Genomic DNA, 24,393 nt, shown 5'->3' with positions numbered 1-24,393 from the left:
CTGATAATGTTGGGCCTAAGTGATAGGCATTTTGAAGGAGTGGTCCCAGTAAGCAGGAATAAAACATCCTTTATTTGGACAAATGGTTTGCTTTGGTGAGTTAGAGAAACTAAAGGGGACCTAGCCCTGACTGAACTCTGCTCGTTTCATCTTACAATCTGTTGTTTTGCTTTTGTTATTTCAAGATTCTGTGCAGTTGTCATCTGTACTCAGTCTTTACCTGTATAAATTAATCCCTAAATTAAGGGTCAAATTCTGCCTTCACAGCTGCTCATCTAAATCCAGGATAACCCTGTCACCGTGTCAGAAAGCAGGTTCAAGCTGCAACTTGTAATTGCATTCCCTATCAGTGCAGAACGGTTGGCAACCTCATGTAATGTTTTCAACAGCTTTCTTGCTCTCCCATAACCAGCTCTCTGCAGGCTGTAGGCGTATGTCTGCATGCAAGATGCTTGAGGGTGGAAGGACAAGGACCAGATGATTATTAGAGCTAAGACTGAGAGAACAGATCCTTTCATGTTGCCAGCTATGTCTGTTTTGTGGGGCTACTGGAAAGACATCAAACTTGCTTCAAACTTTGTTCCTTTACTGACTTCTGTGGCAGGACATTAGTTCATATCATCAGGGCCTTTGACCTCAGAAAGCACCAGAGGAATCTGTATTCTTTAAGGGAAAGAATAACAAATCAGTGTTGCATATAATATCAATGGACCTTTTTCATTAATGGTGTGGACGATGGGATGGAGAGCACTTTCAGCCAGTTTGCAGGGTGGAAATTGAGCATATGATGAAAGGCTGCTGTTCACAGGGACCTTGACATGCTGAAGAAAGGGACTGGCAGGGACCTCATGAAGTTTCAATAAAGGCACTTGGGGAGTTCTGCATCTGTGGTGGAGTAACCCCGTTCAGCATTAAAGGCTGGGCACTGAATGAATGGAAAGCAGCTTTGCAGAAAAGGACCTGGGGATCCTCGCAGACGAGCTGAACATGGGTCAGCAGTGTGACCTTGTGGTGGAGAAGGCCACCCCATACTGAGCTGTATTGAAAGATTATAGCCAGCAACCAAAAAGAAATGATTATTCTCTTCCATTCAGCATTTTTGAGACCACATCTGAAACACTGGGTCCAATTTGCCAGTAAAAGAAAAACATTGACATACTGGACCAAGGCCAGAGGAGGGCTGTCAGAACAATTAGGGTACTGGAGAACAAGAAGTGCGAGGAGAGGCTGGTAAAACTGGGCTTGTTTAGCCTTAGAAGAGAACGAAACTTTAAGAAGCCTTATTTAGACTTAGAAGAGGGGATTGTGTTGCTGTCAACAGTCTCCAGTGGGAGCGTGTGGTGACAGTAGAGCCAGACTCATGGAGGTGCCCAGTGATAGAATGAGAGGGAAGTAACACAAGTCACAGCACAAGAAATCCCAGTTATGTACAAGGAAAAATGTTTTCACCATGAGGGCAGTCAAATGTTGGAGCAGGACCCAGGGAGGTGGGGACATCTTTAGCCTTGGAGATATTTAAAACCCAGCTCATTAAGGCCTTGAAAAACCTGATTGAATGGGAAACACTTTGAGTAGGGGCTCGAACTAGATAATCACTGTAAGTCCCAGCATCAATTATTCTTTATGAACTAAAGAGCATCTTAGCTGCTAGTATTTGGGATGTTGCTTCCAAAAATAAAACATGGAGGGTTTTAAAATGGATAAAGAAACGACCTTCTTAAAAGCAGACTTTAATGGTAGCTACAGTTAAAAACAGCTTCACCTTCAAGGAGACACTTCTTGACATTTCTGCACTATGAGAAAAAGAAAGTGTGTTTATTTCCACCTTTACAGGGACAATTTTTCCATAGCAACAGCATCTCATTGATGTGTCTAGCTTTCCTATTGTTTGTCAGGTATGTCTAATTTGGATGAAGTTGTTTCAGAAGCTAATTACTGACGATTCCTCACCTACGAACGTATTTTCATACAGGTGTGGACTTTGTCATCCTATTGAGTTACAAATGACTGTTCCGAGTTACTGAACACCATTCAAAAAGTAAAGGGAAAAATCATACTTTGTGTATATAACTCCAGTTGGATTAAAACATTATTTGGGTTCCTTCAATACCTTTTTAGATAGATAACAGGAGTCAGAGGAGCTCAGATTAGGGCCTATTTGAGCACTAACCTGGAGAAGAGCCTTATTAAGGAGTGTGGTGTGCAAAGAGAGCTCTTATTTGCACTGAGCAAAGGCAAAGGACAGGCAGGTTTACAAAGAGAAGTAAACATATAACCAGTCAATAAATGGCCTAAACCTGCCATCTTCATTTTTAATGCTCTTTGTGCCCTGCCTACATTGGAAACTGAGACTAAAATTGTTCTTGCTGAACTGAACAGTCACAGTATCAGGGGGAATGATTCACTAAAGCAGCAAAACTTTCCAAAACTTCCAATAAGAGAATGTTTTTTCCTTATAAGTAGTGGTCTGAAGTCATGGGAAGGCTCACTTAAGCTCCATGCATTTGTGTGTCTTGATCAAAACTGTGGCACTCAGCTTATTTTTCACCAAAACTTGCTATTAACAGACCCCCTGGGCCTACTCCAGGCAAACCTACCACACTGTGTGTGTTGGCACAGAGTGAAATGCCAGGAGCTGGTGCAGGGTCTAAGCCAACTCTAGGCTCCTTCTGAGGCACCAGCCTCCCACAGCTTCCTGTGCCTTCATGGCCCAAGCTCTTCAGTCAAGTTAAGGACCAGAGTTACACTTGACAAAATAAAGATGCAGAAGCAGCCCATATACTGCTTTTTATAATTTGTAGTCCATGTGAATCAACACAGACTATTATTTTAGAGAAGAAAATATCATTTTAGCATTTAAAGGGATGTATAAAGTCATGGTTGGTGGTTTGGGAAAATGATTTCAGAATTTTAGGAAATTAACCTTGATAATTGAAAGCCTCTGGCAGTGTGATCCTCTTCACTTCTGAGGCCATTGGTAAAGCAAAGCAGAACATCTGGTTAACCTCTGGTTCATTTTCCAACCCGGATGAGATTCTCCAGCATCCCAGTAACGTTCCTTTTGGCCTTGAACATCTTCCTTCTTTGTAATAACAAAATGAGGGTTGCAAAAGGTCTCACAAAACCTAAGGCCATCTGGAAGAAGTCTTACCTGAAGATATGTGTGGAGCTCACTTTGAAGTCTTCTGTGCATTCTGGCGGTGAGGGAGCCAGTTGCCATGGGGGGATTTTGGTTTCATGATGCACTAAGACATCAAACAAGAACTCATCAGCCCATTTCTGTAAGTAACAGCCAGTCCTCAGATGGGAGCATGTCCTGGTCTGTGCCAGCTGTGGCCAAATTTTAGTGACCTACAGTAGCAAAGCTCTTTTGCTTAGATTTCTGAAGACTTCCCTGGATTTCACGTGGCTTTAGTCTGGCCTGTGTTCTGTGATGCTTCAGCAGAGCTGCAGCTTCAGCCGTTTTAGTGTCTCTTGCAGGTCGTCCTTCCCATTAGTCCTATGATCAATCCTGTATGATTCAGATCAGGATGTGGCTCACTCTGTACCACAGGAGCAGACTATGCAAGATGGTGTTTGGAAACTCCCACTTGGCTCTGCCACAGGTTTGTCTTGGCTCTCAGGAATAACACTTCACCTCAGCATATCTCAGGTTATTCATAAAAAAATCGGAATGTGGTGTCGACCCACCTCCAGAGAGCTTGAAGCTGAAAAACCCTGAGCTCCAAGAATGCAAAACCATCACTGTGAATGGCTCTTCACAGGCTGAGAGGAAGATTCAGCCAGTGAATAGAGCAGCTTATAATAAAACATCTCACCAATATTGAAAGGGATGAGGCAGAAAAATAAGCAAGGCTAAATTACAACTGTGTAGCTTTTCCTTATGTCCAAATTCTAAGCATGTGCTTTCAGAACTGCTAAGGAACAGGTTCTGGATGGAAAACAGTCAATCAGATGTCAGGTAATTACAAGCTGCTTGAGTAGTTTGGTAGTTACACATCCTTTGGCTGAATTTATCTTCAGGATTGCACTGGAAACTTGACCACTTCACCAAAAATGCAGAAAAGTTACCGTGTCAGCCATTCTGAGTTATTCTAAGCCTGTGCTTTACTCCACCCTTCATCAGTATTGCTCCATGAATAGGAGTAACCTGTTCTAACCACAAGGTGAGATTTCCCAGAGCATTGAAACTGATGCTACAGAGCCTGTCCTGTGGCACTCGAGGGTTAATTTCTCTGAAGATACCGTCTGCAGATTCAGTTCATGGGGAGAGCTGTTATACCCACAGCATCTCTAATGCTGGGATTTATTCAGGGCTTGGCAGTACTCTCCAATCTGAGAATTCTTGTTTAGCTACAAAAATAAAATTTTAAAAAAAAGTGCTGAATTGTAGATGGTACAAAGACTAATGCTCTCAACCCAGATCTCTTAAAATTGACATTCTCCATGCTGCATTTATTTTCTAGTTCTGAATTTATCCAAGACAAAGCCTGCTGGCAGATCCTGGCAGTTTTTCTAATGCTACAGAGAGGGCAGCCTGACCCATTGTGGTGCCAAGTTCATGCTCAGCTCAGCAGAGGGCTGGGGGAAGGGAGAGGAGGCCGAGGGCACTTCTGAACTGAGCCTGCCTGATACCACCTGTCCTGTTGATGACAGTCCTGTGCCTTTTCATGAACCTTTTACTTCTCCTGCCCAGATTTTGTAGAGAGCTCTCCCTGAGCTGCAAATATGCCCTTGCTGGCTGATTGTGAAGTAGCTCTCATAGCCCAAAACCAGCATACGGGTCCATAACCTTCAATAGATCAACACTTGTATCTGTGCATTGTTTACTGAACTGTAGAGCTGCCAGCCAGGATTCATTGTCTACTGTCAGCCAGCTATGGTTTGAAATGAGTAATAGAGCACAGAAAGCAATACCCTGTCTGTTTGATCCTGGCTTTTTTGGTAAATATATATGTAGTGAGGAGAATTTCAGAGTTGAAGGGGGGAGATTTGCAGAGAAAAGAGTATGAAGTGGTAAAAAGCAACTGAAACAATAACTCTGAAATCAATCTCTACCAAGAAAGGACAGCAGCTTTGCTGCAAGATGGATTTAGGAGAGCTATTTTCTGCCCTGCCACTTCCCCGTGACTTCCCCAGTGCACCATCTAAATGCCATCCAGCCATGAGCCAACTGGCAGCATTTATGCTCTGGCACACTGGGGCAGGATTGGCCCACCCAGGAATGCTCCCTGCCAGGCTGGCTTCATCAGGAGGTTTTTTCCTTAATTGTGTTGCTCCCGGTCAGATCTGGTAGGATTTGAGTGAGCTACAGCTCTGTGCGGATGTACCCTGTTAAAAAAAACCAAATTAAAAAAGCCTGCCCTTATTTCGAATAATCCACATGCTGCTCACCCATTGAGCTTGTGCAAAGTGGGTATAAAAAGCTATAGGCTCTGGGAGAGTGGTATTTCCTTCGTGCCTTGTCAGGAACAGGGACAAATCCCATCTAATGAGGGTGGCACTGCCATGTGGCAATGAGAAGGAGTGAAGCAAAAAGCAAAAATCTCTTTAACTCTGTGGGAAAGCTCCCTTTGGACAGGCTGATTGAGAACTGGAAGTGCAATCCATGGGGAGAGCTGACCCTGAATGAAGGGCCTTGGGATCTCAGGTTTGTTAGTGACCTTTTGGCAGATTAATTGGTAAAACACCTTACTGGTATCCTAGAACACGAGTCCTTCTTTTTGAAAACATTATTATTCATTTGCCAGTTGCTTTAAAAATTATATAACCAACAACTCTGTGCCAAGATTGCTTTGGAATAGAGAAATGCTGTATTCTGGTGCCAAGAATCTCACAGACTAAACAGAACCCACTGGGAGCCCTTGCTCTAGATGGGAACTCGTGTTTATTTTAACATGTAAATAAATCGGATGAAAAATGGGTCTTTTAAATTCTTTTTGTTGTTGTTATTATTGATGTGGGTCCCCAGTGGGTGGCCTGCATGGAGGGGAACCTTTTGATGAGAGCTTGAAAGGAAGTTGTGTCCGTCTCCCAAGACATTCGTCAGCAGCATGGAGGGAGTTCTTATATGATCCAGCTTTCATCTTCTTTTCTTCGTGATGCCTAAACTACTGTAGGCAGGGAAGAATTGGGTCTGTCTTCCCCAAGATTAATGGATTTGATTGTTTTCTCAAGCACAGAACTATCCAAGGCACACGCCTGGATTTTGCAGTGTAAGTAGCTGGGATGATGCTGTGGCAGCGTGCAGGGCCAGGCTCCCTGCTCGGCCACCCGGGGCGGGGTCATGCACTTGCAGCACTCTTCAGGACGGGAACAACCAGGAGGGTCGTGCACACTCTCAGGCAGGGCAAATGGAACCATCTTTAATAGAAGAGCAAGAAATGAATGGCTTTTGTTAAGGGAAAAAAAAATAGAAATGTTTTCTAGTTAAACAAGCTGTCATTTAGGACTTAATAGAATGTGCGTGTTGGAGAGGCAGCCCACGTGCCAGCCGTGCTTTGGAATAAATGGGCAGGGAAGGGGAAGGGGAGTGTGCAGTTCCACTCCAGCACTGGCCTTTTCATTGGAAATCCTGACATTTTGAATTGGTGCCCCAGCTGTTTTAAAGCTGGAACTTGGATCAGAAAGTTAATGCACGTGGATTTTTATCCTTGTTTTTAGCTAGGAAAAAAAATTACAGTTTGCACCCTTGCTTTTTTAATTTATGGGAGTAAAACAGGAGAAGAAAATTATATATGTTTTTAAAACTAAAATAAAATACCGAGGCTGCTTGCCTCTTCCACTGAAGGTGAAACTCTAGCTACTATTAGTGATATCTTAAGTCATATGTGGAGAGCAGAAAAAAGCCCTTCTCAGATCAGCAGCATATAGGTCAAGTGAACTTGTGAGACCCTGGATTAACTCCAGCAAAGTCCATGCATTTTTTTCTGCAGTATCTGGGCATTGATGCTGGCTCTATGTCACACCAGAATAAGTCTTTGAAGACCAACTCCCTTACTAAATAAAGTCACCTCACCAATACTTCAGGAACTTATCTGCTCCTCAAGAAAGAGAGCAAAATCTCAGTGCAAAACTGCAAGAATAACTGTTAAAAATTATAGTGCCTTGTAAAAATTACTATAGGCCCTAAATAAAATCACTTAGTGCTTGATTGGTGATAGTGTCTCTGACTCCTTAGAGCCACCATAAGTTGTGCTTCGCTGATTATATATCTTATATTATGTTGTGGTTTTCATCCCATGGGAAAAGAGATTAGACAGGAATCATTTCATTCATCAGCAAAAGAAGCTCTTTTTCAGAGGAACTCAGCAGCTACTCAGCTATCTACACTGGCTTTGTGCAACATTTTCAAACCATTGATCCCACTAGCCTGGTAGAAAAAGGTTTTTCTGCGAGCTGTCTTTTGCTTTTATGTTCTTAAGGGCTGGCTTGGGAGGTAGCACTGCAGAAGGGCCTGAGGAAGAAAGTGGAATACTGTTGTGAATGTGCTTTGTGGAAGAGGAAGTGGACTCCATATTCCTCTTTCATGGACCTTAGCTTCACCAGCCACGCCACAGCAGCTTCCTGATTTTGTGACAGGAATGACAAAGCTGCCCCACTCCAGGCAGTGTGGGAAGTGACTGTGGCATGTGCAGTTTTTCATACTGTCTTGGCCCCTTCATCTCGTGGCATCCCAGGACTTAGGTTTCTAGTCTGGCCACAGTGACTGCTGTTTGTAAATGCAGCTCCTTATTTTGCAACACAAACACTCACATGAGTTTTTTCAGCATGTTTTCATGAGTAACATAATGTTCCAGGAAGACTTTTAAGGAACTGCAGTTCAGAGCCAAATTCAGCAACAGCATAAGAAATGGGCAAGTCTTCTAAAGCCAAAAGAACCACGTTTGTATCCATTAGAGAAGAATTGGTTCTTAGCATTGACAGAAACAGTTTGCCTTGTCGGCCGGAATTAACGACTGCTCTGATATGTACCAGGTCATTTTGTTTGTCATCTCTGAAGTACAGAAAAGATTTCAAATGGCTTTAGCAAGATGACTGGTTCCCTGCTCCCTAGCAATAAGGCACAAATAATTTTAGTTTAGAAAATTGACTGTTGCTTTTTTTTCCCTAACCAAGACAACAAACAATATATCTCTGTGTGCACTAGTCTAAAAATATCTCAGCTCTGCAAATGTGTCTCTGATGTGGGAGGAGAATGCTTTCAGTTTGCTGCACTCTTTGTGTGAGGCAAGTGAATAAAAACTACCCAGCAAATGCTGAAAGGAAAATGATTTTCCTAACCTTGGAAGGGAAGAAGGAAGCTGATGGACTTGTGCCTTCAGGACAAGGCTCTCTGTTGGTCAGAGAGAGACAGAATCCACCTGTGGTTCCTAGCTACATGTTTCATACATAAAACACCCAGGGTAAGAGGTCATTCTGTTGGCTACCATATCTAGTGGTTGTATAATGTGCCTGTGTGGGAAAACCCTTGTGTTCACTGCATCTCTACTGGTGGTGCTAAAGAAGGTATGCCCAGGACTACCCAGATGTTACTAAGGATAAGCATATGTTGAGCTGTATTTCAGGTTCTCAAAGAACATAAAAGTGGAAGCAGTGGTGAGAGGGGATCCTCTCCTTTTGATTCCTGATGTGAAAGTAATCTACCTGGGAAAGAGCATAGGCCTGTGTCAAACTGGTTTTTCTTCCAGTGGAAACCAGAGCTGTGGGAGAAGAGGAGGGTGCACAGCTAAGGCTCAGTCAGGTGGACACTGAGACACTCAGCCTCCAAGATTTAGCTGCAAAATAAGCACAGCAGCTGACCTAGATGGCAGCTTGATCAGAGTCAAGGGACCATGATCTATGTCCTAAATCCTAGGACAGCTTACCCTGCTTTCTTCTGGCTCAGATGTCTCTGTCCTGGTGCCTCTGCTCTCCACACGCAGCAAAATGAAGAGTAGGTACAGACGGAGGGCAGAAATTTCACAGTGCCCTCTGTGCATCAGACTTGATTCGGTTGAAGAATGGAAAAAAATTGGGGAAATCAAACCAGAACAGGCTCCCTCTCTGTGGTAAGTCTGTTCTGAGGGCAGTAAAAATGCTTTGTTGAGCAGGAATCTGCAGGATGGTCTCGGAGGTGCTTCCTCTGTGTATTTGTTCTTCCAGAGGAACACTTGCTTTACATGGTACTGGCAATACAGGCACAGTCTGTTGACTTTTCCAGATGTTGATTGTCCTGCTTTGAAGCTTCTTCCTGTTGTTTTAGTTGTTTGTGTGTCTGAATGGTGGATTAGATGTACTGCTTGTTAAACAAATAATTAAACATTGAGAGCTTTGAAATCCAGTATGTTTAATTAATGAGCTTTGCTCACTTGATGAAAAAGATGTGTACTTGATTTATTACAAAACAAGTATAGTTTTTCAGTAGTGAACTGTTATGACAATTTGAAGTGTTTACTAGTTCATTAATAATTTTTTCGTTAAACCTTAAAAAATCACCAAGCAGAAAATCAAGGCTTCACAGAACACTTGCTGTGTTGCCTTGTGTGTTGTCTCCCCCAAATTTTCCACCCATGTGCTTTCTCCAGTCTTCTCCTCTGCAAAACCATGCTGCCTTGTAGCCTGGGATTAGAGTTAATTATTACTTTTAGATCTTGCTGTACCTTGGACCAAGGTCTGTGGTGATGCCCCATGGTGCTGATGGTGTACAAGTGCAAAAACAAAAGAAAGCAGTCCTTGCTCAGAGGAGTTTCAGTGGAGCTCACACATACAGGCATCATCTGCAATGCCTTGTGACACACTTCATTAACTGCTGCACTGGCTTCTAAAGCTGAAACACTCTGGAAAGCTGTATCTGCTGCATCTTGTGCTTTAAGTTATCTCTCCAAGTCTGAATGCATTTTGTAAAGGGCAGAGAGGAAAGCAGAGGCAGGCTGTTGCTGTCTCCCAGTCAGTGGGGTTTGGATATTGAAATGAGCTGCTGAAATGGTCCCTTCCCATCACAGTGGGCTCTCAGGATAGGTTGTGACCACCATAGTGAGGTGCCCACCTGAGCAAGCTGCCACAAGCTCAGGAAGATCATGGGAGAGGGTTTAGGCTGGCATGTTACACCTTGTGCACCAGAAGAGCCATACACATTTCTTTCAGTGGCATCTCCCTCCTGTGGGCTCCAGACCCAGCATTGTTCCTTTGTGTGGGCCACCTGCAGAGGGAAAGCATCTATGAGAATTTTTAATTATGTGGTTTTTTCCCCTAAGCCAGACAGCTGAACAGCAAGCAGGACACCCTGTTCTCATGTCTCTCACCAGCAGCATGACCTGTGGTGGGATGAGAGCAAAAAAGGGTGAGGTAGGCTCACCTTCCCACATCACAGTGTCCAACACCAGTGAGAAGTCCATTCCATCTCCAATTTTGGGCAGAAAATAGAAGCAGAGGGCTTCAGGAATAAAACAAATCTCTCTGAAAGCTAATAAACACATAATAGCTTCTTTCCCAAAAGCCATTTGGGCATTTGCTTCAAACAGACCTGTCAGATTCCAACAAGCTTATTGATTAACAAGGCAGTAAAGGAAGAGGATCTTCAACCTGAGCTTGGCTGTAGGCTCTAACAAAAATCCTTCCTCTGCACACCACTATCTGTGCTGTAACATGCTGCTGCCCACTGCTGCTGCAGTGCCAGTGCTAAAGCAGCAAAATCATCTTTTCTGGCCTACAAAAGCTCTTTGGGAATTGAATCACACCATGCTCCAGCTCATTAAATCAAACACTCCAGCACCAAACCTTGCCAATGGCCCCCCTGCCATCATTAAGACATTTATTTCTAATGTGGGACTCTGTGGTACTGGAGCTGCTCCTCAGCTGTGTCTGGGAACCATTGACTTCACAGTGGTGGCACTTCTCACCTTCAACCACAGAAAACTCCTGACACTCTTCTGTTAGTACCATTGCAATTCAACATGTGTTGGTGCTGAGGGAGTGGTAAGCCTGGAATTCCTGACCTAACCCCTGGCTCTGCCTGTTCCTGAATCTCCCACCCTAAAATCTTGGAGTTACGCCTCTAGAGAGGAAAACAGATAGTGTTGATGAATCCTGAGGCAGGAGTCAAGCTCTGCATTCCTCCTCATTGTTTCTACCATCAGTTGGCCAGGGAGAACATTTCACCCTACAGTGGTGGTGTTCTCACTACAATAAAAATGGATCCAAACCATCCCCTTCCCCCAAAGCTGGAAACATCAAAATATGTGAAAAGCCAAGATACAAATTTTGCCTGAAGAATTATTGTTCCCTAGGCAGATTTCTCCTGTCCTCTCTCTTTGTTTTATGGCTTTTCCGTAATAAATAGGGAGCAAAGGCTGAAAAAACAACATGGTCCATAATTTCTGCTTTCCCATGACTATAAGCTTTAAGGAACAGCACTGAAATTGGCGAATTTACAGCAGGATAGCTGAACTCAACATTTGACCTGCAATTCCCATCTCCTCATCTTCCACAGCAAAACGTTCCTGCTGAAGGTCTGAGGATCAGTTCAGTCCTCACCTGAGCACTCAGGGTCAGGCTCTGCTTTTGCCAGGAGGGTTGAGCACTTGGAAAGAGAAAGAAATATGGATAGTGTGTGGCTTGTGTAAAAGTTTAGAACAAAACCATTGCAGGTATCCAAGGGTGGTATAGTGGTTGGGACAGGGTGTGCTGCCACACTCACCCATCCCCACAGTGCCTCTGAGGGCTGGGTGCTGAGGCACCCCACAGTGTGCAGGGACAGGCACTGCCAAGCTCTCCCCTCTGCCTAATATTCTGCTTGTCTTATTTACTGCATTCTTCAGCTCTGATATGGCCCCACAGCCCCAGCAAAAAAGCATCGTGCTGGTGGAGATCCAGCACAGGTCCCCTCATCAGACTGAGATTGCCTAACAAGCCCAGAGCTGGGCTGCTCATTTCTTCAGGCAGCTCCCATTTGGCTTTTACTGAAGGGAAGGGAGTGTCAAGTTGGAATGTGCTTTTTATTTACATGTTTTTCTGCATATCTCCAATCTGACCAGGATGTAACCTTTTTTGAGGCATGTGAGCCAATGTCAGCTGACAAGCCTGGCTTCTTTGGAGTGGCTTTCAAAAGCAAGCCCCACAGCATGAGACAATATGGGATTTGAGGAAGAAAGGTACTTGTAGAAGTACACATTTCCAGGGTCACAGGATTTTTGGTTATAACAGACTCCCCAGAGCCCTCACACCCTCAAATACTCCTTCCCTGAACTCTCAGCTTTGTCTTCCTGTGCATCCAGTCAGTATTATTTCATCCAGAGAGATGTGTAGTTTTGGAGGATCTATAATCACAGGTGAAATCATGCCCTGAAGTCATGCTTTCTGACAGGGCTGACTGAGTTGTTGTTCCTGACTCCAGCGTAGAGCTGCAGTCTGAACACACTCATGCCAAAAATAGAGGGAAGAATTTAATAACCATGACATATTGGGCCAGATCATGCCAGCCTTCATTCAGATTTTGTTTGAGCAAAGCGAGTTATTTTGCAGGGGCGTGTTTGGTTGGAAATGGATGCTTAGACCTCCTAATTCTAGATTTGCAACTTGTAAACATGTGGTTTGGATTCTCACTTTTAAAGACTCATGGGAAGGGTGTCTGCAATGAGCTGAGCACACACAGCCTGAAATTATCACTGAGCCACTGCACAAACACAGGGCTGGCAGAGAACCACACGAGCTGGGTGTGAAGCCAGGTATTTGTGAAAGAGTTGAACAGCTTTTGGATGCTGAGTGTGCTGGGGGGACGTGCACCAGCAGTCACAGCTCTGTGCACTGCCCCTCACACTGCCCTGTTAAAACCAGAGGCTCCTGTGGGAGTGCTGTGATGAGGAACTCATGAAGCTGTGATCCTTGGGACACTTCTCTGTTGTCTCCCTTGGTATTGTGTCACTTGGGTGTGGAGCAGTCTCTGGTTAGTTCCAGTTGCTGGGTGAAGGTGGTTCCCCTCTCTTGCACCTGCTGTTTTTGCCACTGGCACTGTGGAATCACTGCAACAGATTCATTCCCAGCAAAACCCAAAGCAAATCACTTTACATCAAGGATGAACCTGGCCTTTCATTATTAATAGCTCTAAAGGCAAAAGATCAGAGAAAAACATGTCAATATTCTTCACTGTATTGATGTTTGGTTGTGCAAATGTCTTTCATCTAATAGAAGGGGTCTGAGTTCCTCACCCTGAAGCTTTCTCAGCTGGGGGATTCAAACTTGCAATATACTCATTCACTGGAAGAAAAAGTTTGGTTTCTTGGAGGGGAAGAATGGAAAATAGTAAAATAAAAGACCACGACCTAGCAATGCCCCCTGGCTAACCTTGTGCAAGGGGCAGGGATAACATCAGAGCAAAGACTTGCATGGCTTTCCTGTCCCACACATGCAGACAAACTGCTGCTCAGACTTTGCTCTGTGCCATGTGAGTGGGGAACAGGAGTTTAGTAGTTAAAACCAGGGTCAAAAGGGGGGTTCATTTAGTTATTAATAAAAACCCCCAAACCCCACAGAAAATCGAGGGGGAACTTGTCACGGCATTGCACAGGTATTTCTTGGATTCCACAATCGTTACTTTGACTGTTACAAGCAGTGCCACTGTTATGTGGTAGGACCAGGGGAAATTCTCCACACTGAGGGCCAAGGAGGCCATCCAGACCGGCCTCTGTCTCATCCAAAAACAGACCAAAGACTCACAGTTCCAGAGCAAGGAGTCATGGCCCATTTACAGACCCCGGGCCACGGGGGTTTGCTGTCTCTGCTTGCTCAGCTGGAGTACTGCAGAGAAGGAGAGACTAGAAGCAAGTGAGGCAGCACTGGAGAAAAAAGAAGCTGAAGTGCAGAGCTCTGTAATGGAAAATGTTCCTCTCTCTGGACTGTTCAATTCGTATTAACCTGCTACATTTGGAGTTGAATAATAGGCAGATAACACATTTGAGAACCATAAAGTGAGTGGACTGCATGTGTATAAAAGTTGTAAAAAGCTCACTTTCCATCTGTAACAAAAGTCAGTTTAAAGTTAATAGATCCTCTAGCCACACACATGGTTTCAGTTCTGGAGATTATCATGATCTGTATTTTAATTTGCTCTTCCATTTGTTTCTGGTCACTGATCCATGGAGGATGCTTGCTGCACCATATTTTGGCAGGAATTAGAGTGTGTGCATGGAAAGCAGAACTGGTAATATGTTATTTATAATTGATCAGCATGATGTGTATGGGTTTCTCTGGCAGCCAGTGTGGCTGATCGCAGCCTTCACTGCCAAAAGACCCAGCCATGGAGACCACCCGGCAGGACAGAAAAAACCAAGTTTGGGGTCCAGTTTTTCCTAGATGGAGTGAATTTAGTCCAGCTTTTTATTAGAAGTTCTGCCTAATTTGCAAGGTGATTTTTTTGGGTGGCTTACAAGAAAGTTGAGACGCACTGATTTCTGCTGGTATGACCACTGCCAGCAGATGCAACTACCTTTGTGGCTGTGTCAGCAGTGGTTTTCTTTGCTGATCACTGGAAGGGAAGCCATCCAGCACGTCAACAATTATCAGGCACTTCACCTCCTTTAACAAGTCATTGCCCCTTTGTGTCTATAAATGTGCCTCAGTGCCCACTGGAGAAGTCCTAAGGAGACACCCAGCAGGAAGGAGATGTTTGAGACTCCCTACACTCTATCCCATAGGTGTGGGATGAGTTTTCCCCTTCACAATTTTCCTTAACAACCTGCATGGAACAGAACCAAGCAGAGGGGCTATTTCTAAGGATGAATCCTATTTGTGACAGACAATAACATGCATGTGTGGTCAGGTAAGCATGCAAACTGCTTCCCCAGGGTGGTATTAATTTCAAGCCTTTGTAAGCTCCAAACTGCCTGGGGGTGTGTTGGTGGTGATGCGGCTCCACCTCTGCCAGGGATGCCACTGTTCCCATGGCAACTCACCATCTCCTGTTTTGATCTTCCTCCTCCCTTCCATTAGGCAAGATAATTCCCAGATACAGAGTGAGGAAACAGTGTCCAGGTGCAGGACAGTGTGCATTAACTCTTGTTTAGGAGGAGGATGCCACTGCAGGCTGTTGCAACCTCCATCACTTGACCCTTTACCTCCTACAGAGGAGGTTTCCAGCCCACCCAGTGCTCCAGGGTATCATGAGAAAAAGCAGGACTGTGAAGCTTATGCATATCCAGGCCCTGGAAAAGGCAGTGTCCACAGTCCATTAAGTTTATAGCAACTGTATCTAGTCTTCAGAATCTTTCTATTTCTTGCCAAGATGCTACACAGCAGTTACAGCTGTACAGTGAGCCACCAGACCCAAGAGGATATGATCCCTGAGGCAAACCCCATTTCCCAGCATGCAGTGACCCATCAGCAAGGCAAGACCGCCCTTTGTCACCCTGATGTTGGAGGTTGCAAGAGGTAGATCGGTACTCTTAGCTCTGAAGAGCAGGTAGAAACATGGAGGAATAGAAGTCCAAATTTAAGGCTCCTTGCAACCCCTTGGTATTCTATGATGCTATGATTTTTTTAAAAAAGTCAGATCATGGACAGTATGGCACTTGACAGCTCTGTGCAGTTTCCTTTGCATTTCTGCAGCACTTTTTCTGTTGAGACATGACTGCAGGAGAAGGTGAAGTTGGGACAGCAACAGTCCAACAGGCTTATTTCTGCCAGGTCCTTTCTTGACTGTAACCACTGCTTCAAATGACTTATCTGTGTGCTCTCCTTTTCCCCTGCAGTTGGCCATGGGCAGAGCGAGGGTGATCGTATGGTTGTCTCAGATTTCCACGTCTTCATCAGGGACAGCTTGCAGCACATTGATCTCATGAAGAAAGAGCACCCTGAGCTGCCCGTTCTCATCCTGGGGCACTCCATGGTAAGCACCCGCCCCTACCCCTCCCAGCAGTACCCAGGATGTGTGTCATAGTCCAGTGGTACTTGTGTGGGTGGCAGGAAAGAACTCATTCCACAGCAGGAAAACAAAACTACAAGGAACCTTCCCTTCCATTTAATTCACTGACTGATTTGCCAGCATGCTATAACCCTGAGATCTGCCTTGAGTAAAGCCAGTCCTTAACTTTTCTGCCCCCACCGTGGCCCTAATTAGTGCCATTTGCCACAAGGAGGTGTTTTTTAACAGGACCATTCATTCCCATGGCTATGTGGTAAGTCACACCAGCTCCCTGCAGTATCGGGCTTCCCCTTTCATTTTAACCAGTAACCAGGAGGTTAAGCCCTCCAAAGCTTTGTGAGCAGCGTGGATGCAAGCACGAAAATACCCTGTAGCCTCATTCTGTTAAACAACCTAACAGGAAAATGTACCAGGGATTAAGGCTGCAAAAACAAAGGCACTGATTTGGTGAACAGATCTGAAGCCTGATTCTGACAGCACGGGCCAAATCCCTTTATTCAAGCTAACAGTATTCCCACTGATGTCATTGATCTGCTCTCCCTGCCTTCCCAGAGGAGAGGAAAATGAATAAGTACTTTGGGATTCAGTCCATGCTCAGACAAGTAAGTGTTCTTGCATAAGAAGGCATGGCATGCTCTGAAGGGCTCCCGTGCTCCAAAGCCGCTGTAACAAGGAGCTAATTTCCCAGTGAGGTCTTTGAGATGCTTCTTGCTGCTGCACCGTTTAACAAGCCCCTGGTTCTCCAGCAGCGTGGAATTTCACCAAATATTTCCCTTGGCAACTAATCCTCTGCAAACTTTCCCAAGAAAGCCCACCAGATCCCTTCCATGCCCATCCCTTGCCATCAGCCCCTGTCCTCGTGTGGGATGGCTCAGCCTGGCTGGCGTTCAGCTCCGGACCATGGGCTGGGTGTTTGCTGCCAGGCCCTGGGCACAGCACTGTGGGGCCAGAGGGGCTGGGGACACTGAGGAGGAGAATATTTAACTCCCATTAATTAGTGAAGATTTTCGCATGCCGATGGCAGCATTGCTGTTGCCCAGGTTACCAGGGGCACGGCACAGAGCAAGCCCGGCTTCACGGCATCTTCCCGATGCAGCACCAGTCTGTCAAGCTGATAAACCTCAACTTATTTTTCAAGTCCCACCTGAACTACCACTTCAGACATTTTCTTCTTACTTCTTAGTCCTTTTAAGTAAAGAGGACACAAGGCATCCCAGGGAGCTGATGAACATTGCATGGAGAGTTGAGTTCAGTGTGACGTGAGGGTTTATAGCACGAGAACAGAAACCAGATCTCTTCTCTCCCACAAAAACCAGACACTTCCAGTGCTCCTACTCCTCCAGCCTTCCTTGCTGACCACACTGCACTATCAGTGGGGCAGAAGTAATTGCTTGCTTGGACTAAACCCCTTCCAGTAACAGGATTACTATACAAATAAGATGTTGGCACCTGTATTAAGCTGTGGGCTGTTATTTTGCATTGCAGGGGGGAGCCATCTCCATTCTGACAGCTAGTGAGCGACCCAGTGAGTTTTCAGGCATGCTGTTAATCTCTCCTTTAGTGGTAGCCAGCCCAGAAGTCGCTACTCCCATCAAGGTAAGAGCAAACCTGCGTCGCACATGGTCACCTTGCTCTTCTGCAGAAGGAAAAGTGTTAAGACCTCTGGCCTTGAAATGCAAAACCCTGCTGGGATCTGTGCCACCCAGATGCCAGTCAATACTTTTCTTCTATGTGCCTCCCCCACAGTCCCACCTACTTTCCAAGGGGAAGTGAATCCTGAACCTGTCCAGAAAAACCTATTTAAGCAAGAGTCGGGTACTGGTGGTAGCAGACTGTGCTTTCTTCACCTCACCCTGTGGCAGCCCACACAGCACCGTCCTTTCCCTTCCTCTCCTACAGCTTTCTTCCTGACTCATGCAGAGTCTGGTACAGTTGCAACACAGGCTGCTGGCTAAGTCAGGCCAGGGTTATTTTTGGCATTTGGGGGATGACCGATTTCTAATCAGAACCAAAGCTCCTGAGTCCCAGAAATCGTTTATGAGCCTCAAAAGAGGCTTCCAGCTAAAGCATTGCTGCCCCAGCTACATCCCATTTGGCTTGGTACCATAACTGGTTCTTGTCCAGATCATCTTTTTTGGTTTTCATTTATGCTTTATCCCTCCCGCCATTCACATCTGCCCTCCAGAGCTGTTTCTGATCCACAATTGCATTGCCCAGTTTGCCCTTCCCCAGGGAAGTTCTGCAAAGCAATTGAGCCTCAGCTCTCTCCCCCTTTCTGCATTTTTAAAAGAATAAACAACAATCCAGAAGCTGGAAGCAAAGGGAAGGAGCAGCTAAACCAGCAGGAAGGACAGAGCATCTCATTCCCACAAGACTCACTCCTTTATCCTTTCTTCTTAGACACTTCTCCTAGGGTTAGCTTCTTGTTTTAATTTACTTCTAAGCTATTTCTCCTTTTTTTTCTTCTGTGAGGAAGGAGACAAATTGCCTCAGCTTTCAGTATAATCCTGTCCCACTTTCTGCTGTAGCCAAAGCCATCTATGGACCTCACAAATCATTACAAGCACCAAAGGGTGCTTTCTAATCACCTCTTTTCCACTGAAGAAAATGCATTAGGACCTCTAGCCTTAAGATGGAAGACCCTGCTGCACCTGGATGCCAGTCAATATTTTCCTTCTAAGTGCTTTCCCATAGTCCTACCTAATTTTAAGAGGAGAAGTGAATCCTGAAGTCATCCAGTCCAGGTAAACTTATTTCAATAGGAGTCAGAGTACCAAAGTCTGGTTTTAGGAGGCCGGTTACGGGTTCTTCATGGGTGAGGCTACATCTGGCATAAGTGTCCCATGAGCACCAGTGCCCCTCCTTTTCCTTTTTCGGAAACAGAAAAAGAATAAATATTAAGAAAAAACAATAAACAGTCTGAATATGAGGGATACTGTTAGCCTTTTCTTTCTAATCAAGGAAAATAGAGAAAGATTGCTATACCTTTATCTTTTGCTAGATGCTAAACCCTTTCTGAAACAAGGACTCACTAATTCTGTGGGAACTAGCATTACTGTAGTCTGGTTTGTTGCAGATCTGTACCAGATGTTGCTTTACTTCAGTGTAAGAAATAAATGCAATGATGCATTATTTAGGTAGGAAATCCTATTCTCTAATGGAAGTATTTTGGAGGTGTTTATACGGTCTCTTTCCTAGAAAGTCTCTCACATGCAGTATTACAAGAGCACAGTCAGTTTCTTTCTCTTTCAAATCTATTGCTGCATTTCAAAACTGATAAAAAATTAATTATTCCTGAAATAGCTCTGCTCTGTCACACTCAGTTGAAATCAGTTCTCGAGCTGAAAAGGTATTTGCAAGAGGAAGGATTGAAAACAAGCAGAGTATTCCTGCATAAGCCACATTTTCCCATAAAGCTGTGTGGCTTTTTTCCTCTGAGAGTCAAAAAACATTTCATGGTGATTGTGCTTCTGAGGAACAAAGACTTAGTTTTCCCTTGGAACTGGTATGACTTCTCAGCCCTGGGCCATTTCCCAAGGACCATTGCATTCATCCCTTTGCTGGGGAAGTTTCCAGCTGAGCAAGAATTTACCTTGGCCTGAACAAACGAGGGCTCAAGGCAACAATAACAGCGAGCCAGATGACACACTGGGTCCTTTAGACCCTCTTAGAAATACCTTCCCTGATGCTGAGCCAGCCCTGGCAGCAGCAGAAGCGCAGCACATTTGCAGGCTCTGTGCAGGAAGATCAAATGCTGGTCTTTGCAGAAACACAGTTTCACCAGTGCCCTGTAAATCCTGTGTCCTGATGGAAGCATCCAGTTGCAAATCCAGTGGAGTGAGAGGGATCTTGCTGCCTTCCCCCTTTTCTTCTCAACTGATCTGGACAAAATTCAGCTCTGAATCTTCGAAGTTTCAAAGGCTGCAGAGACAGGAGTCACATATGCTGGCAAAGGGCAGAGCAGGGGTAAAAGAGCATCTCCCACTTCATTTCTGCTATTGAATGCTTTGAAATCATGTGGGCAGGACAACCACTTAGGAAATATTCCCTAGTGTTTAATCCTGTACTGACCCTCAGCCTATTGTTTAAAGACTCGCTACACAATATTCTCTCTTTACCTTTTGTGTTTCCCATTTTGCCTCTTGCTGATCTATTTCTTTCCAACCTGACTGGACATCATGTTGCTCACTGTCTTTCAGCCTGAATCTACACCCAGTAACACCGCAAAGGACTTTTCCTAAGGTATATTCAAACTGGGAGAAAGTACTATATTAAAACCTCTTCTTTTTTTGCTTTATTCTGTCCAGTTTAGCAGAGATGATAGGTTCAGAGTCCATTATCCTGCCTAGGATACATGAAGGTGCATAGCTCAAATCATCACTGCCTGGAGTTAACATGAAATGAAGAAAACCCCATTCCTGCTTGGATCATCATAAGATCATACCTGCATTGTTGTCTAGTAAAACTTAATTTTTTGCTGACACAATGTCATAGCCAGTGAGGGACTCAGTATTCTGCTAGACAGTGACACTGGTTCCTACTCATACCTACCCCAAGGTACACACGTGTTCCCAAAGCTGCTGTGAGTCTTTACTGCTTTTCACTCCTGGATGACTTTGACTTCAACCTTGTGTTATTCCTCTAATATAATAATTAATCTGTCATGTGTCATCTGTGATCTGAAGTGCCAGGGAGTGCTTCAGAAGTGATTAGGTATCTGCAGAAACAGAGGGCACAGGGGACAGCCTACCTGCAAGTGCTAGCTGTGAACACCACAGGGCCATAAAACAGACCAATGAACACTAACTGTGTATTTTCTGACTTAAGTGGTGATCACTTAATTATAGGCAGCTATCAAAGATCAGAGCAGAACCCTGGTATCAACATGCTTGTAGTGCTATTGAAATGAAAGATGTTACCCTTTCTTCTGCCAGCAGTTTCCATCCTGGGCTGCTCAATGCTTTTGTGTGTTGTTCCCAGGAGACGTGTGAGCAATGGATTCCTTTAGCCAATGCATGCACACTTGGCTGTTGTTTATTTACAGGTTCCCTGGAGAATATGCTTATCAAAACGAGTGCAGCCTAGGCAACTACTGCAAATGGCACCCAACATCACTTATGCACTGCAGCCTGAAATCTGAGCTGTGGCAGCAAGGAAAGGGTGATAAAAAACCAAAAACCAGCCCTCCAAGAGTTGGAAATGACCTTTTCCTATCAAAGTGCTTAACTGAGGCCTTTTCAGAAATTAACCTAAGAATAAGGAAAAGGCACAGTACAATGAAGTTGTGCTGTTGCATGTGGATGGACAGCTGACGGCATTTCAGTCTAGCACACCCACTCCCTGCTCCCAGGAGCAGTTTAAACACTTTCCTTGTTAAGAGAAATGTTTTAAATATAGGACAGATCTTTCTCCAGAGTTAGCTGACAATTCTCAACTATTTAACTCCTGCACTGATTTCCATCAGCTCAGGATTTGGGCCTCTATGTTCCTTCTCTTCCTCTAACTGACTCTTTGACTGCTTCCTTTCCTCTCCCGCAGGTTTTTGCAGCGAAAGTGCTCAACTTTGTGCTCCCAAACCTGTCCCTGGGATCAATAGATCCAAATGCAATTTCCCGGAACAAGAAAGAGGTGAGAACCTTAATGCCATTTTAAGTCACTGCATAGCTGGTATCTTGTCCCAGTGCCACCATTTCTCTTTTAGAAAAACCCACAAGTGTTTTTCTAAATCAGGAGGGCAAAAATCTGTGCTGCTGTAGAAAGGTGACATATCTCTGACACCAATGGAACTGACTGCACACAGAAGACTGTGGGAAACCAGCTGCTCCTCCCTGGGGTGTGCCTTGCACCTGCAGCTGCTCTGGGTACCAGATGTGACAGAGGGCTATGGGTGCAGTGGGAAGCACAGCAGCAAAACCCAACTCAGGGTGCAAACACACTGCTCAAGTCAGCTTTTCCACCCCTGCTCTTTGCAGTGAAATCATGCAAAACCCTACAGTCCTGAGGATTTCTTTTCCAGCTTCCAAACCAAGATCACATTGTGCCAGATGCATTCAAGCAGAGGAAAAGAGTGTACTTGACCCAAAGAACTTGTTACAAGGTCTCCTGGATCACACTCTGATGCTGCTACATCCTTTCCAAACAAATGATACATTCATGCTGCACCCAAGGATAATACTTAAAGGAGCTGCAATTGAAGCAGCTGTTGCAACAACGCAGCTCCAGCCTCGCCACTGTGGCTGTGCGTGGAACTGTCCTGGGGTTGAGCTTTTATAATGCCACAATTATAAGCCTGGGACTCGTCTCCCCACTCCCTCATGGTAATAACTGTGTCAGCCTATTCATGCCATCACTGCAAAAACAGGTGTCACTGCAACTGCTGCAATACCATCTGATGAGGGTTTTTCCTTCTCGCTGTTGTGGGAGGAGTGAAAGGAGAGAGTCACAAACCGTAAGTGAATGAAGGTGCTTAGGCTGGACCCAGAACTTGGTGCATTTCAGAAAGCAACTTGAATTATAGAAAATAGCACTCAAGGATGTCTCAAGAGCTTTGCTGGTGCAGTGGTCACTTGTTCCTGTGCTCCCACGCCAGCTCCCATCTCACTGACAGATGCTGTAATTTTCCCTGCTGTTCATGCAGTGGTTCATACCTTAGCTAGGAGTTAATAAATTGCCTTTCCCTGAGAAGGCAGCTCGACCAGCATTAGAATTGGAGCTCAAAGGATATGGGGCAAAGATCTGTGTGAGTGGAGTGCATCCAGCCTTGGCATATCCCACATCTTTGGCTCACCTATTCAGAAAACTGGAAAGCAAAGAGTCTCCCAGAATAGCCTCAAGGCTCAGGGTTGTTTCTTGGCACTGCCAGAGGGGTTTTTGTTCCAGTGACTTTCAGTTCACTTATCTGTGAAGAGAGCATAAAATTTCACTGTGTTGGAGGTGGAAAGATCCGAGGAGCTGAGGAGAAGACAGGACTAGCATGGAGCGAGATCATGTGCATCCACTGATGTACTGTGTGACATATGCTCAAAAGTACCAGATGAGGCTGCACAAAATATATGCTTGGGAAGAAGGCTGACTCCAGTCTAGCTGTAGAAACCCATTCTTAATTACATTCAGCTGCCATAACTTGTTGCATATAATTCAGAGAAAAGGTTTAAATTAGACAATCAGTTCACTAAAATGACACAGAGGAAATTTTTCACATCTACATTTGTATTTAGAGGATAAAAGCAGTCAGTGCTCTGGGGGAGGAGAGGAATTGGAGAGCTTTATTCCCTACCTGAAGAGTGAGCGTGGCTGCAATGTGTGGGTCTGTGCCTGCTTCTGCACTGATTTGTTATGTGACATCTGAACCCTGCTGCAGCTGCATTAAAGGATGTTTAAAATTTACAGTATTTAAGGATGCTTTTAAATACACCTCCAAGAGCTGGATCCTCTGCTGGAAGATGCTATTGCTGCACTCAATAGCTTTGTAGGAGAAAAGTGATGATGTGGGGACATCCTGAATAATAATACAGTTAGGGAAGTGTCAGAGAGCTCCTGAAATTGGTGCACAGTATTGACTGAGCGCTTCCGTGTTGCGGTGATGTTAGGAATCACCACAGCAACCACTGGACATACTTTATAATAAATGCTATTGTGTTGTCTTTCTAACCACATATTTGCTGCTGCTTCGTCTGCTCTGTCATGCTTCAAGTCTCTAAAGCTTCCTTGGAACATTGCTTTTCCTCTGCCCTTTCCATGGAGCAAGGGAGAGCCTTTTGCAGTGGATAAAGGTGTAGGTCTGCTTCATTAGAGCCTGCCTACAATGGAGAGGTCTTCCAAATGAGACAACCACCCCCTGTGTGCTGTGCTGCCTTCTCACCTGTAGTGAGCACTGCTGACATAGCAGCTGGGTAGCAATGTAAAGTGCTCTCCTGACCCCCTTCAAACACCAGGATTTGAGGCTCCAGGCCCTTACTGAAGATAAGACAGCATTTTGGTCCTCTGGCTGCCTCTAAGCACACCCCACCCTCCTTTTGGATTCAGGACGCTCAGATTTAAAGCACACAATGTGCTGGAAACATCCATTATTTATATGTTACACATACTCTCCTGCCAGACCAGCTTTCTATTCACTAGAAACATTTTTGGGACAACATCCAAGAATTTTCTAATGAGTTTGTGTTCCCAGAAAGCTGTCTTCAGGGTGTGGGGACTGAAACACGGAACGATATAGAGATGTTTGTTTGATGTTTCCTGTATCAAACACAAGAGAGACAAAAGAGAGCAAGAAGTAACCTTAAAACCAGTCCTGTTATTCCAAGGAGGAATGACTTCACAGTGGCAGGAACCTCTTTACCCCACTAATCTTTGTTAGCTGCTGTTGACTTAGTGGAATGGTCCCCCTGACTTTAGCCTTGTTCCTGCCCAGTCCACATAGGATGAGGCTGCAAGAGAAGATGCAGACCTCTAAACAGGGCAGTGTGATGCAGCAACCTCATGGTTGCTTCTGTCTTAGA

General features: G+C 44.8%; 1 protein-coding gene across 6 annotated transcripts in view; it reads left to right on the top strand.

Annotated features, from left to right (window-relative positions):
* The window catches only part of MGLL (monoglyceride lipase), a 101,156-nt gene that overhangs the window by 68,985 nt on the left and 7,778 nt on the right, over positions 1-24,393 (top strand). For 4 of the 6 annotated variants that reach the window (XM_042017005.1, XM_042017032.1, XM_042017024.1 and 1 more), the window contains 3 exons: positions 15,723-15,859; positions 17,381-17,491; positions 21,434-21,523. In XM_042017005.1, coding sequence (XP_041872939.1) covers positions 15,723-15,859; positions 17,381-17,491; positions 21,434-21,523 — 338 coding nt within the window. The remainder of the gene's footprint in view (positions 1-15,722; positions 15,860-17,380; positions 17,492-21,433; positions 21,524-24,393) is intronic. The other 2 variants (XM_042016997.1, XM_042016990.1) reach the window with 2 other exon arrangements.

The sequence above is a fragment of the Corvus kubaryi genome, unplaced genomic scaffold (genome assembly GCF_017639235.1).
Source record: "Corvus kubaryi isolate FWS band 111438036 unplaced genomic scaffold, C.kubaryi_AGA036_p1.0 136, whole genome shotgun sequence".
NCBI lineage: Eukaryota > Metazoa > Chordata > Aves > Passeriformes > Corvidae > Corvus > Corvus kubaryi.
This window is presented reverse-complemented; position numbering and strand designations above follow the sequence as displayed.